Source organism: Erpetoichthys calabaricus, chromosome 7 (genome assembly GCF_900747795.2).
Source record: "Erpetoichthys calabaricus chromosome 7, fErpCal1.3, whole genome shotgun sequence".
Lineage (NCBI taxonomy): Eukaryota > Metazoa > Chordata > Cladistia > Polypteriformes > Polypteridae > Erpetoichthys > Erpetoichthys calabaricus.
Window position 1 is genome coordinate 95,300,694 of NC_041400.2, and position 16,532 is coordinate 95,317,225.

The window sequence follows — 16,532 nt, forward strand, 5'->3', positions numbered from 1 at the left end:
ATTTATACGGATTCCAGGTATGCCTTTGGAGTCTGCCATGATCATGGAGCACTATGGAAACTAAGGGGATTTAAGACCAGTACTGGCAAACCCATCCAACATCAGAAATTGATCGAATCCCTTTTAGAAGCTATAACCAAACCATCGAAGCTAGCGATTGTTAAATGTCAAGCTCACACAGGAAAACAGGATCCTGTTAGCAAAGGAAATGAATTAGCTGACCACTTTGCTAAAGAGGCTGCATATAATAACACACCAATTTCTTTATTCCAACAGAGAAATGACCAGGACCCTGATAACCAAATTATTTCTTTACAGAGTGCAGCCACGGATATCGAAAGGAGAAAATGGTCCAAAGAAGGGTCCCTCTCTGATGGAGTCTGGACTCATAAACATACTAACAAACCTTTTCTCCCAAAAGCCTCTTTCCCAGGAATGGCAAAAATCGCCCATGGCCTCGATCACGCAGGTAGAGACGCCATGGTTCGAGATGTTGAAAAACATTGGGAAGCTGTAGGTTTCTCTACATATGCAGAGCAATTTTGCAGACGCTGTGCAATATGTCAAAAGTTTAATGTGGGAAAAGGTACCCAGGTAAGTCCCGCCGTTACCCCTAATCCAATGGGTCCGTTTGAACACCTCCAAATGGATTTCATTGAACTAACCCCGTCTAAAGGGTACCGATATTGCCTTGTGATTGTCGATGTGTTCTCCCGATGGGTAGAGGCTTTCCCTTCAAAACACAACGATGCCAAAACAGTAGCTAAAGCACTAATTAAAGAGATTATTCCAAGATGGGGTATCCCTCAAAAGTTACAAACAGATAATGGCACTCATTTTGTGAACTCCGTTATAAATGAATTAACCACCTGGCTCCAAATTAATGTGCACCATTATTGTAAATACCATCCCCAAAGCGGAGGCATCATTGAACGATGCAATGGCACTTTAAAAGCTAAACTCGCAAAAATTTGTGAACAAACTAATTTATCATGGCCGGATGCACTACCCTTAGCTTTAATGGGACTAAGGGGATGGACACACCGACAACTGGGACTATCGCCGTTTGAGATTCTGACCGGACGTCCCATGCCCATTGGCATGATTGTAGGAAATGTGAATTTGCATACTGTGGACAATGATCTTCTCTCTAGTCTTGCAGGTCTCCGAACCTCGTTGAAGGAAGTCCACCAGCAGGTTAATCAAGCCTGGAGGACCAGCCCACCTTCTAAGGATTTACCAATTCCCTTGGGCACCTGGATCCTGGTTCGAGATACTCGGAGGAAACACTGGCATCAGCCTAGGTGGAGAGGACCATTCCAAATTCTTCTATCCACACCACATGCCGTGAAAGTTGAAGGACTGCCTGCCTGGATCCACGCATCGCATTGCAAGAAATGGCTATCTTAAAAATACTTTTTCTGTTGACTGTTACCCGCACCCTCTCATGCTACCCAAGGATGGGTGGTGATCTCTATCTAAGTACTTTACTGCCTCTATGGAAAGGGCATATATGCTACATGAGGAGCACATGTCTCGTATAGCTTCTTCCATTTTCTCCTCCCCATCCCCCTTTCCCCCCCTTCCCCTTCATCAACCATTTCAATTTAATTCTACTGCCCACATCATTTTGTTCAAAAAGGGAGGAGTGTAAAAACATAAAATGATGTAATTGAACAAAATGTATGTGTGTAAGTACAGAAAATAGGACAGAATGATCAAACTTGTTTGTGTTTTGCGTACGTGACAAAAAGCATATATACTTTCTGTAAGTTTTCTTTCAATGATGTGTGTGACAAGAAAATATACCTTTAGGGTAAAGACTTTACCAATTGGAATAATACAAAATGAGTCAGGACGCTATTTTTATTGCTTACCTGGTCTACGATCAGGAGACTAGAAAAGCTATAAAAGAGCAAGGATATCTGCGCTCGAGGCAGATGAAGTGCGGTGTCCTAGGACTGTATTTCTCTGTCATTTTACCCTTGTCTGGTATGTATCAATAAAAGGTTTTTACTAATTTTAATTTCTTCTCTGTCTTCAGTCACAAAAAGTGTCCACACCGCCCACCAAAGCAGGACCATGTGAAAAGAGGCATGTTTGTCGCGGATGTGAATTGCTGAATGTAGCGTCTAAAACAGTTAATAGGCTGCAACAAAATTATGAAAGTACGGGCGCATTTTTTCACACAAGCTCTGTGTATGTGGATGGGTTGGTGTTAGTTAATTAGTTCCTCGAAGGATTTCAACATTTAATATGCACAAGCGGTAACACTGCAAAATCAGCCCAAACCAGAAAAGACGGCTGGCAAAAAGTGGCCGACAAACTAAACGCATGTGCATTGTACTTACTGAAAGCAGCGTTACGGATTTTGCAAATGTTCATTTTTTTCCCTCTGCTTAAAAAACATTTAAAAAGCGGCGTGATTATGCGGCGTATACTACACCGCGGCTTGGTATGCAGCGTTTATAACAGTTTGTTTGTCGCGGATAATTTGCCTTTTACTATATAAACGCGTGTGCATTGTACTTACTGAAAGCAGCGTTACGGATTTTGCAAATGTTCATCATATATAATCCACCAAGTCGTCCGACCGTGCAGGCGCATTTTTTCACACAAGCTGTGTGTGTGTGTGTGTGTGTGTGGGTGGGTTGGTGTTAGTTAGTTAATTAGTTCCTCGAAGGATTTCAACATTTAATCATCATCATATATAATCCACCAAGTCGTCCGATCGTGTGATACAAACGACAGAGCACCGCCCAAGAACTCGAACAGCTAGAGAGACACTCCCACCAACTCTAAGAGCACCAACTCTAATACGCCTGCCCGCCTGACTGTTACCAGCGTTCAACCCCAATGTGCTGGAGTGTAAAACCATCACAACTATCAGACGCTGTCTATATCTAAGAAGATATATAGATACTCATTATTCATCCGGCACGCGTCCACCCATGCTCTCAAGGCATTCACAGTGCCTGCTCATGTGCTCGAAAACAACAACTCGCCACACACAAATCTTGCTTTATTTGACTCAACACGGGAAACCTCACCCTGCCCGGACACGGAGAGGATTGACAAATTGATAGCTCTTTCTCGAATTGTTCCCCACGAACGAGGAATACCCACTGAGTGCGGGTCATACGCTCCCTCTGAATACGTCCCTGCCCTGTGTACGCTCCCCACCCCCCTCCTACTACCGTGGTCGGGTGACTTGGTGGATTATATATAGAAAAGCAGCCGAAACTGCAAAGAACAATGAAAGGACAACATAGCTCAGGTGAGGAGTTGGGGGCAGCAAGTCTTTGGTAGGCTGCAACAAAACGATGAAAGAACCGGCGCATTTTTTTCACACAAGCTGGGTGGGTGGGTGTTAGTTAATTAGTTACTCGAAGGATTTCAAGATTTAATATGCACAAGCGGTAACACTGCAAAATAAGCCCAAACCTGAAAAGACGGCTGGCAAAAAGTGGCCGACAAATTAAACACGTGTGCATTGTACTTACTGAACGCACCGTTACGGATTTTGCAAATGTTCACTTATTTCATTCAAAGCGCTATCCACACAGGGAGGAACCGGGAAGCGAACCCAAAATCTTCCACAGTCTCCTTACTGTTAACCAGCAACACTACCACTGCGCTACAAGGCAGAAAATGCAGTTAAAGAATGCACCGGGCTCAATTTTATTTTCACTTCTGTTTGGACAACTGTGTCATTCAGGAAGTGTTCACCCATCAATACATAATTATGCGGCGTATGCTACGCTGCGGTACGGATTTTGCAAATGTTCACTTTTTTCATTCAAAGCGCTATCCACACGGGGAGGAACCGGGAAGCGAACCCAAAATCTTCCACAGTCTCCTTACTGTTAACCAGCAACACTACCACTGCGCTACAAGGCAGAAAATGCAGTTAAAGAATGCACCGGGCTCAATTTTATTTTCACTTCTGTTTGGACAACTGTGTCATTCAGGAAGTGTTCACCCATCAATACATAATTATGTGGTGTATGCTACGCTGCGGGTTGGCAAGTTACAAATAATTGGCTTAGGTGAACTAGAATTGTTGAATAGTATTGCATACATTTGATTATTAGTCAGCAATTGGTCTCACTAGATTTTCTAATTCCATGTCTTTTTTTGCTTTTTACCATAAGAACTTAAAATGGTTAAATCTCCAGATTGACTGTTCATCACAATTTCACACCTTACAAAAATGATGCATTTTTATTTCTGAACTTGCATAAATGACATCTTTGTACTTCACAGGGCTGGTATTGGGTTATGGTTGTTCTTTTATGATATGTAAAATTTGCCTTTGGTTTCTCTAAGATGTTGGTTTTCCGGATCTTAAAAAAAACTTGCATAACTGAATAAAAGTGGCATTAATAGCAAGGTTTTGTTTTCATTTTAACTTTTGTCTCAAAAGAACAATGGAACTTTACACCTTTATGAAGTTAAACTGTGTCAGATTTTAATATAAAATTCCCAATATAAATAACATTTAGTTACCACTGAATCCAAACTCTCTTCATTAAAGGTGTTTCAACAAAAAAGCTTTGTAATTCTTAAATTAGTTAAAAACTACTGAAATTGATATAGAGCTTGTTACAGCTATAAAAATACTATGAAAACATTAATGCATTGTAAAGCTTTTGCGTCAAATCACAGCTATTTTCATCACCATATACAAAAGACACTAACTTTGAGATTTGCTACATTTCACAGATGTACACTGGGGGAGGCTCTAGCTTAGAGGCAATTGTGAACAACTAAAATTATTCTAATCACTAAACAGTTCAGATAAATAAAGATTAATGAAGACATCACTGAAGTGTGTATAAATCATCTATTTTCTGATTTTTGTTTAATGTATTTATTTAACCATTAATTAACAGAAAAATAAACAAAATTACAACAAAACTGTGTTGTTACACACATCACAGTTATATCATCCTGTTGCTTTGATTTCCTAAACAAAATTTGTGACAGAATTAGTAACACAAAAACTATCTTAACCTTACACAGCTGATATTACTTACACTTTCCCTAAAAAGATTGGATCTTTGTCAATCTGGGAGCTCAAGTAACATTAACATGCTTAATCTACATCATATAATAATAATAATAACTTTATTTATATAGCACCTAGTTTCCCCAGATGTAGTACACTGTGATATACAGAGAGCTTTTGAGGCTCAAAACTGGAGAAGGGCCTATGACAATTTGGCTCCATGCTTCTGGGTCTTTCCAGGAACCTCTTGAACCTGCTACCGCCTATAATGTACCTGAAGGATGAGCCAGACAAATGAGGACACACATGCAGCAGCATGCATAAAAAGACAATGCTTTTATTAAAACAATCTAAAAACAAAAGATGAGTGCAGTGCTGAAAACTCATCAATAAATAAATAATCATTTGAAACATTGACAATCTGTGAGCCTAAAATCCAAGGTTTAAAACAAGAATAAAACCATCACAGTCATCAGGTCATTGTTCCATCTGATAATCCCAGCACTACTCTCACTTTGCCTCCCCGGCTCACCCATAGCTGTCTCAGCCGGTGGAGACACCAGCAGCTGTGGTCTTCTCCAACCTGACCCATGTCTTGGTTGCCTCGAGCGGCATCAGCCAAACCGCTGGGGGTCAGTTGTCCTCCCATCACCCCTTTTGCACCCCTGCTGTACCTCAGATCCCTGGTTTAGGATGCCACCTTATCACACCCACTTCTCTAGCATTATTGGTTGGGACGATCCACCCCTACAGCACCAATCCTTTGCTCCTTCGTGGGGCCAATCACCATGATGCCTTTCCCTATACTGTGTGGCTGGCTCATCCTGTCTCTCCTTCCAATGCTTTCTTTCAGTTCTTTCATTCTTCTGGCTTTTTTATTTCTCTCTCCACCACCATATACCCCCGACTCACGCAGGCTCCTTTATTCTCTGCTGCCTAATTTGGTACGGTTGAGAGGAGCCACTCTCTCTGTGGCATCAGTTAGGTGCCTGACTAATCCGCCCACCTCTGCACGTGTATAAAGCGCAGTCAGCCAGTTTTCCAATTAAATGTAAAGAAACGCACTCACATACACCCACACCTTCTTGGAATGTGATTATTTACTAACAATTGGTCACTAATTTCCTAGCCATGGATCTGCTATATACCACAAGGACACATTCCAGGAAAGATTTTGTTATATTAGATTTATGTTTCATGGACACAAATCTATGCCTGCTTGTACAGTATATAAGTATTTTTTTTATTAAGATAGTTTGGATGCAACCTCTGAGCATGAACTGCAAAAAAGCTTCTATTTGGGGTGGGAAGGAAGGGATTACAAAGCCCACAGTAGTTTTGATTCACAAGAAAATGACCAAGAATGCACAAGCAAAGAGATGACAGCAAACACTTCTTGGCTTGGCAGTGGAAAAATGAGATCCATAGCTGCTACATTGCATACCAAGTGCTGGCAGATACTCAGTCTTATTCAGCAATACAGTAATCCCTCCTCCATCGCGGGGGTTGCGTTCCAGAGCCACCCACGAAATAAGAAAATCCGCGAAGTAGAAACCATATGTTTATATGGTTATTTTTATATATTTTAAGCCCTTATAAACTCTCCCACACTATTATAAACATTTCACGCACAATTATACAGCATAAACCCTTTGTATTCTCTTAGATATTAGGTAAGATTCGTTGAAATTATGTATGTAAACACAGTTTACATACAGTAAAACCTAAATATTATTTTAAAGATATCGAGCGTCTCCGATATCACATATGTTACAGCCATTACGACAGACAGGCCACTAGCAATAAATACGTACAATGCAAGAAAAATTGTATACAGTAAAATGTGTGTACAGTGACACTAAACTATGTACATGTAATAAGTACTGTACATAAATAATTAATTATGGTTACTCACCAACAATGACACGACGACTTGTCCGATAACGATGAGTTTAATTTTACTGCACTACAAAGGATAGCGTTACAGCTCTTCTAAAGGAGCCTCTTCAGGCGACTGTGTAGCACCGCCGTTGTACTTCTTCCATCACTCTTCAATCCAAATCCCTAAAGCAGATTCCATCCAGACTACTGCCTTATCACGTCCACTTGCAACTCGTTTTGCACCTTGGTTAAAGGACACTGCGGCCGTAGATCTTATATGCTTTTCCTCCTTTTTAAATAAAAAGAATCGTGGACTCATTGATGCTGTAATGGTGTCCTGCAGCGGTGTAGCTGTTTCCTTCCTTCAACATATCCAAAACTTTTACTTTTTCTGCAATCATTTGCATCTTCTGTTGGCTCTTGGACACGGCTCCTGCAGCAGTAGCAGTAACGTGTGTTAATGATGAATGAGTGAGATTAGACTTCCTGGTTAATGCAGCACTCCGTCGCTGAGCCAATCAGCAGCACACAGGAACTTAACCGAAGGCTCTGATTGGGTAGCTTCTCAGCCATCTGCCAATAGCGTCCCTTGTTTGAATTCAAAGGCGTCCCTTGTTTGAATTCAAATGGGCAAATCAACTGAGGAAACACACGTACTGTAGACCGCAGACATCCGCGAACCAGTGAAAAATCCGCGATATATATTCACATATGCTTACATTTAAAATCCGCGATGGAGTGAAGCCGTGAAAGACGAAGCGCGATATAGCGAGGGATCACTGTATTCTTAATATTCTGTATTTTTACGGACACACTACTCTGCAAACAGGTGATGTAAGTACAAGTATGTATACACTTAACTTGTCTCATAGCTCTTTTTCTTGTAGATGAAAAGGAAATTGCAATGCAAGCTAAAAAAAGAGATGCCATCATCACGGCATGCTATTTGACTTGACTTGTTATTGTTATTAAATTATTATTTATGTTTTTGCCCATTATTTTTGTCCCCAACTCACTGAATGACTCACTGAATGTTTATGTCAAGTTGACACCCTTGCATCTCACCCAAAACCCCTACATAAACGAATTAATTTCATTCTTGCTTTTTTGAGTTAATGGTCACAGGAAGTTTAAGCTTATCAAGTTAGCTATATGAGCCAGGCAGGAAATCAACTCTTAAAAGGTAATAACTTCTTAAATATTGCAAGTATGTCTCTAATGCACATAAAAAATGGTGTAGATGTAACCAATTCTGCTAATATTCTGGCTCCACTGATCCTATATCATTCTTAATTTTTATGTTTGCTAACTATACATTCAAAAAAAGGTTATGGGCTAAATCATGGGAGAGTTTAAAACGTTTTGCTAAATACTAAAATGTAAGCAAAAGTATATAATAAGATGGAAAGTCTTATTCAGAGCACAAACACTGGTATACTAGGCAGGTGACGGGGCATACACACTCTCAAAAGAGCATTTTACATTTCAGTACTACTTTATCAAAAAAAAGTCTAAAATATAAAAACTAACGGTAAAAAGAGTTCATAACTCATTTACATAAAGGGTGATATGAACAAAACAGTAATGAAGAATTAAATTTAAAATTATTAGTTTATAGAAGTACTGTAAATATGTCAAACACATAGAAATGAGTTAAATTTGTGTACCACTAAATTTTATGTTCAGTATCACTTGGTTGTAGCACAATGGACTGTATAGATTTTTGTTACAACATTTTTGTTTCCTTACAGATGAGTAAATGACCTAAATTAGGAAATGCTATGTTCACATGCAATGAGAGTTAGCAAGTTTTCATTTTTGATATTTCATCATCTTACTTCATTATGTTCATGTGAATTTCCAGTCATTTTTTTTTATTACTGTTAATTACTGTTAATTTGCTAGTAGGTTCATATAAAAGGTACTGGCGGCTTAATATTTTGTTAGCAAAACATTTCATCATTGATAAAGTAAAACTGCACCAAGGCTGATGCATGAAACTGAATTTGATGAGTCTGGGATCTAAATCTCTGAAGCAGTCATAATCAAAACACATGCATTAAAAGTGCATATACAAATAATATACTGTAAAAATATGTTCTTTTTTAAAGAAATTGTGCCTTGGGACCAAATATGCCTGGATAGAGAAGTTTAGTCTGAGGCAGCTCAGCAGAAATGCCAATCGCAGTACTACTGAAATGACCTAACTCACCCTAGGGGTTAAAAGTTTTACAGGGAGGGAGACAGATAATGAGGTGAAGAACACAGCCGGACTTCTTTTAAAATGACAGACTCTTGCAAAAATATTTTTGTTTTTTTTAGAAAAAGACAAGCTATTTTACAATATACAGTAATCCCTCCTCCATCGCGGGGGTTGCGTTCCAGAACCACCCGCGAAATAAGAAAATCCGCTAAGTAGAAACCATATGTTTATATGGTTATTTTTATATTGTCATGTTTGGGTCACAGATTTGCGCAGAAACACAGGAGGTTGTAGAGAGACAGGAACGTTATTCAAACACTGCAAACAAACATTTGTCTCTTTTTCAAAAGTTTAAACTGTGCTCCATGACAAGACAGAGATGACAGTTCTGTCTCACAATTAAAAGAATGCAAACATATCTTCCTCTTCAAAGGAGTGCGCGTCAGGAGCACAGGCTGTCAGAAACAGAGAGGAAAGCAAACAAATCAATAGGGCTGTTTGGCTTTTAAGTATGCGAAGCACCGCCGGTACAAAGCTGTTGAAGGCGGCAGCTCACACCCCCTCCGTCAGGAGCAGGGTGAGTGAGAGAGAGAGAGAGAGAGAGAGAGAGAGAGAGAGAGAGAGACAGAGAAAAACAAAACAGTAAAAAATCAATACGTGCCCTTTGAGCTTTTAAGTATGTGAAGCACCGTGCAGCATGTCACTTCACGAAGCAGCTGCACACAGAAGGTAGCAACATGAAGATAATCTTTCAGCATTTTTAGACAAGCGTCCGTATTGTCTAGGTGTGCGAACAGCCCCCCTGCTCACACCCCCTACGTCAGGATCAGAGAAAGTCAGCGCAAGAGAGACAGAGAAAAGTAAATTGGGTAGCTTCTCAGCCATCTGCCAATAGCGTCCCTTGTATGAAATCAACTGGGCAAACCAACTGAGGAAGCATGTACCAGAAATTAAAAGACCCCATTGTCCTCAGAAATCCGCGAACCAGCAAAAAATCCGCGATATATATTTAAATATGCTTACATATAAAATCCGCGATAGAGTGAAGCCGCGAAAGGCGAAGCGCGATATAGCGAGGGATCACTGTATGTGCAATCTCAAGATATACATCAAAACTCAAGAACATTCTTGTGCCAATTCTCCATTGATCCCATTTTAAATTGGAAGAGAAAGCATTACCTTTTGTTTTAAACTGATAAAAAATGGTTTGTTTAACAACACAACACCCCATGACAAATTAATGTACACCATTATTTTAAAAAGTAACTTTGGCTAAAAAAATTCCAGAACTTATCCTTTAAAAATATAATTCCCTACAACCTGTAATTGAATTCTATACTGTATATCTCAATCAACATTATTTGTAGTTAATTCAAAATGAACACAGTACCTCATTTTCATTTTTCTTAACTCTTTTTGTTGGAACACCACTTTCCTGTTTAAAAAAAAAATATTATTTAAAATATTTACCAATACCATCCCAAATGAAAAACACAGGACTAAAATAACAATCAACAATCCTTAATTCCAGGTCAACCATTTCATATATTAGCATGTTAATCTCACCGCTAAGATTTAACAATGTCGTTTAATAATTTCACTTTATAAACACTGTATCCCAACATTCACATGGTATATATTTTAATCTATAGCTACATCTACTTTTAAATCATAGTAGTATCAAAGCTTAAAGCATTTAGAGAAAGAATATCATAAAATAAAAAAGAATTGAACATGCTAGGCTAAATTCTGTGAGGAAGAAGTAGTTAATTTAAAATTAGAATAGCATCTGGCACCCAAATATAATTTTTTAAAGTGTAATTTTTTATTATTACTGTATATATTGAGAGAAAGGTGTGGGAAGAGGAATGGATTAGTTGATGTTAATCAATTAATTAATTAATTATTAGCATTGCTTTTGGTAATGCTTATAATTAATAAGAAATATCTCTATGATTCAAATATTGTTCAATCTACCTTTCTCTGTAGATGGGGTCTCTTGGTTGTTAGAATCATATGAAAGTAATTGAAGCACTCTTATTTTAAGAAACAGAAGAAAATGGTTGGTCAAACAGAAGGATTACAGAAATAGGACAATGCTTATATACAGTATATATATATATATATATATATATATATATATATATATATATATATATATATATATATATATATATATATATATTGAAAAATGATCAGATGCAACACAGACCAGACAGACCAACATTACATAGAAGGAGTTGCTTTTAGTTTGTTAAGGTATTTTCGGGAGTATCTTTTGCTTTTAGTGTTATGTTTTGAAAATTTAACATGACAATACAGTCAACTCATTCTTGTTAATATTTATGTTTCCAATTTAGTCAAATAATGTTAAGCTAAAAGTCTTCCCAACACAGTTAATTCTAAGTTTGTTACAGAGTAATTTATTCAATATGAGAAAGCAAGTGTTACCCTGTCTATTTATTAACTACTTACTTACTTGCTTCTATTTTGTCTTGATACACATTAAAAAAACTTTGTAATGCCAAACCATGAAGAATAATATTGGATGCTAAGACAGCTTACATTGTCATTGGTCCAGGAAGAACTTAGCTTGAAATAGAATGCACTGGATGTCTTAGCCATGTTGTGTATTCTTTGTGTCTTGTGTGGTATTCTTTTTTCCAGCTTGTAATTGTGTTTGCCCATTTTTAAAGGCTTGTATGGGAAACTGTGATATTTTCTGGAACATTAAGTCAGGCACAGATACTCTCTTCTTGAGGTAATGCTTCTTCTTTCAGATTATTTTTAGGTTAGATTCAGTGAGTTGCACAGTACCAAAGGTCTGAGAGTCTGATGTTAGAGCTAATAATAGCCAGGGAGATCAGAAGGATTTCTGCCATTCTCAGTGAGTAAGAGCTCATATTATAGTTATAAGCTTAAGAGAAATATATTTCCAGGTTTCTGTTGGTCTGGCCATAGACCTCAGGGATTTCACCATATCTTCAATTAGCACTTCTGTTTATCAGGTAAAATTCAGAAAGCAAATATATTACACTTCACTTAGTAAGTGCTCAGAGTGTATTGCATTTTGATTTACAACCACACAATCAGGGCAGCACGGTGGCGCAGTGGGTAGCGCTGCTGCCTCGCAGTTGGGAGATCTGGGGACCTGGGTTCGCTTCCCGGGTCCTTCCTGCGTGGAGTTTGCATGTTCTCCCCGTGTCTGCGTGGGTTTCCTCCGGGCGCTCCAGTTTCCTCCCACAGTCCAAGGACATGCAGGTTAGGTGGATTGGAAATTCTAAATTGGCCCTAGTGTGTGCTTGGTGTGTGGGTGTGTTTGTGTGTGTCCTGCGGTGGGTTTGCACCCTGCCCGGGATTGGTTCCTGCCTTGTGCCCTGTGTTGGCTGGGATTGGCTCCAGCAGAAACCCCGTGACCCTGTGTTCGGATTCAGCGAGTTGGAAAATGGATGGATGGACCACACAATCATCATGCTAAAACTGAATGTAATCAAATTATCAATAAGCATCAAAGGTTGGGAAACAGAAAATGGAATATGAATTTAAAAACAGTACACTTTTGTATTGCATTTTAAACTGACACAAAATTGAGTGTTATAGTGAAAAGTAATTCATTATTTGGTTGATGTTTTTAATTATAACATGATAAAATTGTGCCAAAAATAAAAGCACCATGCACATTTGTGTTGTGTTTCAATGTAATTAACACGAATTTCATTTAATTTTGGCACAAATAATCTTTCATACTGCAGATATAGGTGTCCTGTTGTTCTGGGTATAAGGGTAAGCACCTTCTCAATACTTGCTGGCATTGTTGCCAAAGGCAGGGGTCTACAGTAATCATAACAAAAACATTATATTAAGTATGAGTGTGTGCAGAGGTTTGTGCTGCTACCTATTTAGCATCTGTCCAGAGTTTGAATCCTGTGAATAGTTTTCGTCTGTATGGAGTTTGCAGGCTCTTCCCATGTCTAGGAGGGCTTTTATTCTAGGTACTCCCCTTTCCCTCCCACATCCACAAAGACGTGTGAGTTAGGTTGATTGGTGTCTCTAATGTGGGAGGTGACATCCTTCACATCTTCTATAACTCTGTGATGGCCAGTGTGATTTTCTACACCGTGGAGTGCTGGACTGGTAACATCACTTCAAGAGAGGCCCATCAAATCAACAAGTTAATTAAATGGGCAAGCTCAGTGATAGGACACACTCTTGACCACCTGGAGGTTATAACAAAGGAGAGAATTAAAACAAAACTGAATACCATTGTAAACAATGCTACACATCTTCTGCTACACAGTCATTCTGGTGTGTGTTCAGACCACAGTATGTGTGTACATATATATCACTATTATAATAAAAAAAATCTCGGGAGACAAGACTTTTTATCCTGTGACGAGACGTGATCTTTTGAAGAGAGACACTTTCACATCCCGTGAGACGAGACTTTGAGCCAAGAGATTTAACCACACCTGGGGCCGGAAATAAAAGACCAACAAGAGTAGATGACAAAGTAGAACGTCATAAAGAATTCAAAAACATTGACACGGTACACATGCAGAGCAGGTTAGAGATAATGGAAGTATGAAAAGAGATCAAATATATTGTTCGGATTTAAGCTTTAAGTTGGAGACTTGTAGATCATCTAATTTGTGTTGCCAATAGGGAGTAGTGGTGTTTCTTCCCAATGAAGAGGCCTATCCGCAAGAATTAAAAGTTTTGTTGTTTGTGAGCGGCAGAGACGTGATGTTGTTGGCGCGTAGAGCAGGTAGGGGAGTTGGTGATCGAAGCGAGCAGGGGGCAAATCCCCTTAGTGTATGTATATATATATATATATATATATATATATATATATATATATATATAGTTACTTACTTACTTATCTCTTATTTATGTATTTATTTATTTAAAAAGCTTCTTTAAAAATCCAAATTTGGGTGGGGGTTGATTTGTAATTACTTTTGTTAAGTTTCACTTGATTGAATGTTATATGCTTTTAATATATTCAATAAAAGATAAAAAAAAGCCAAATTTCCCCCTGAGGATAAATAAAATTTATCTATTTCAAATTGGCACACATTGCTCAGTGTGGGAAGGCATGTGAGTGGGCCCTACAATAGGTTTCCTTTCTTTGCACCTGATGTGAGCAGCAGAACACTGATACAGTTTAGGGCTACACATATGTGCATATCATGTGAAATAAAAAGTATATTTTAATTAAATGACATGTCATGAACAATATTTCAGTCAAAATTATTTAGGCTGAACATGTCACCAGCCTGGTTCAAAACTTTTGCTTATCTTATTCTTTCATAAATATGCCTACAGTAACTGTGCTCATAGGTCATTATCTGAAAGACTAACAGACCCTCAAATGACCAACTGTACTGAAATAATAAGAAACAGCAAGTTTCTGGACAGTTGTCAAATATCTAAACAACTGAAAATTTCTGAAAGCATTTACTAGAAAATAGTAGAAATGATCAAAAGACTAGAAAAGATGCTATGAAATCAAGTTGAACATACTTTCAGTAAAGGTCCTCTTTCTGCCAACATAGCCCCTGTCAGGTGGATGTTTATTTGGGTGATTGTCTGTTCTCAAAATGCCCATGCTTGAAAAATCTAACTAGCCCTGCTTTTCCTATTACACATGACTCTTTTGATTCTAAATTTCTGAATCTTAAATAATTAGACTGGCTCCTTCTCCCTCTGATTTGTACACACATATACACCCATGAGATCCTTTGGCAACTCCCTACCTGCTTTAAGTAACACAGAGTGCACATAATAATGCAGTCAGTTAAAGAACAGTCACTTATGAAGGATGGCCAGGGTTACCTATTAAAGTAGCAACTCACTGCATAGATTCACTGTGTAGACCACAAGAGAGGTTCTCTTTAAGTGTAAATGAAAATATTAAAAAAATTAACCCAATGCTCCAAATCTGCATTTACAGTAATTACAAGTTGTAAAAGTCATTCTAGTACCTTCATAACACTTTTGGCATTAAGAAGTACCCAATAATTATTAACAGTAAATTCTTTAACTCTAAAATTATCTTTGACATAAACTTAGATAAAACATTTTTAAAGAAAGTTTAACTGGGCTTCTGCAAAAATATAGGCAATTTTATTTGCAGTTAAAAAGCATTCTTGAGAGTAGTGAATGTGATTAGATGTTGTATGAAAAAATACACAGTGAAGTAAAAATAAATGGTGCAAATAACTACATTTCCCAAGCAACTTTTCAAAAAATGTTAAAATTTCACAGCTAGAAACTTGAGAAATTGTCCTAAAATGTATTTTTTGCATTACGTATTAGACTTCCTGAAGAATGTGTTTTACTTGAAAGTGGTTATGAAAAGGGAGCTGAAAGGTGAGTTGAACACTAGAGAGCAACTCTGTACTTATCTTTTACTGCTGGTAAAACTCCTCCAACAGAAAACAGTTTAAGAAGGTACAAAAAAAACAACATCATTTGAAAAAGGTTTCTGGTCCACGTTATTGAAATTGGCTAAAGGCTAAGGGCAATCATCTCATCTATATTGAATTCTACAGACTTTTTAGTTGACTGGCATTGGTATGCTACTGAAGGGTTGCATATGGTATTACTTGTTGGCAAGCCAGTAGAGATGAGGATCACCGAACAGCAAAATTTCAAACGTGAAGGCTGTGTTGGTGTCTTAGTAATTATGTCCAGTACTTTCTTTCCAAAAGGTTCACAGACTTAAAATTGTCCAAGTTTATGAGTTAACATATGCATCAGCTACAAATAAAAAACAACATTGCTGTGCGGTTTATATCTAAATTATCTCATTCTACTTCACTTTATAAATTTCTAGCAGAACAGGCCCTGGTTTTATTACGTTTCTTGCTCTGCTGAGGTTAAAATGTTGAGGTAATCATTTTGTTTCTAATGTCAAGTAAAATTCTTTATTCTGTATTAACTTAGCTGCTTCATATGTGCATATAAATGTAAGTCAAAATTCATAAATAAAGATTTAGTGTAAATAGAGTAAAAATATAGCACATACATACACAAAAATGGTTTAAGCACAAATTAAAGTGAGGTACTAATTATTGAATATTCAATATTTTCCCCCTAACTTCATTGTTAAAACAGCAAGAAAGAACAATAAGAATAAATCACTTGCACTGGCATTACAAAATGCATGTTTGCAGGGTTAAATTAGAAGATTTCCTAGATAGCGCCATGCTCCCAAGCAAATTGGATCCCTACAGATTTTGCAAAACATGCTAGAGGCTAATGGGGTGAAAACTGCTTCAAGCATACTGACAGAACTGCCATTGGAACATATGAAAAAGTGAAAACAAGATATGCTAAATTTATTGTTTAATGTAGGTGGTGTAAGCTCCCAAAACACTGAACTGTTAAGTGCCGGAGAGACAGAAAAAATGAAGGCAATTTCTTTGGACAACA

General features: G+C 37.9%; 1 protein-coding gene across 2 annotated transcripts in view; it reads right to left on the reverse strand.

The window, feature by feature from the left end:
- Window positions 1–16,532, reverse strand: part of ppa2 (inorganic pyrophosphatase 2) — a 144,262-nt gene that overhangs the window by 76,985 nt on the left and 50,745 nt on the right. The window contains exon 3 of one of the 2 annotated variants that reach the window (XM_028805184.2): window positions 10,486–10,530. The exons of the other annotated variant lie outside the window; for it this stretch is intronic. Coding sequence (XP_028661017.1) covers window positions 10,486–10,530 — 45 coding nt within the window. The remainder of the gene's footprint in view (window positions 1–10,485; window positions 10,531–16,532) is intronic. 2 annotated transcript variants of the gene reach the window in all.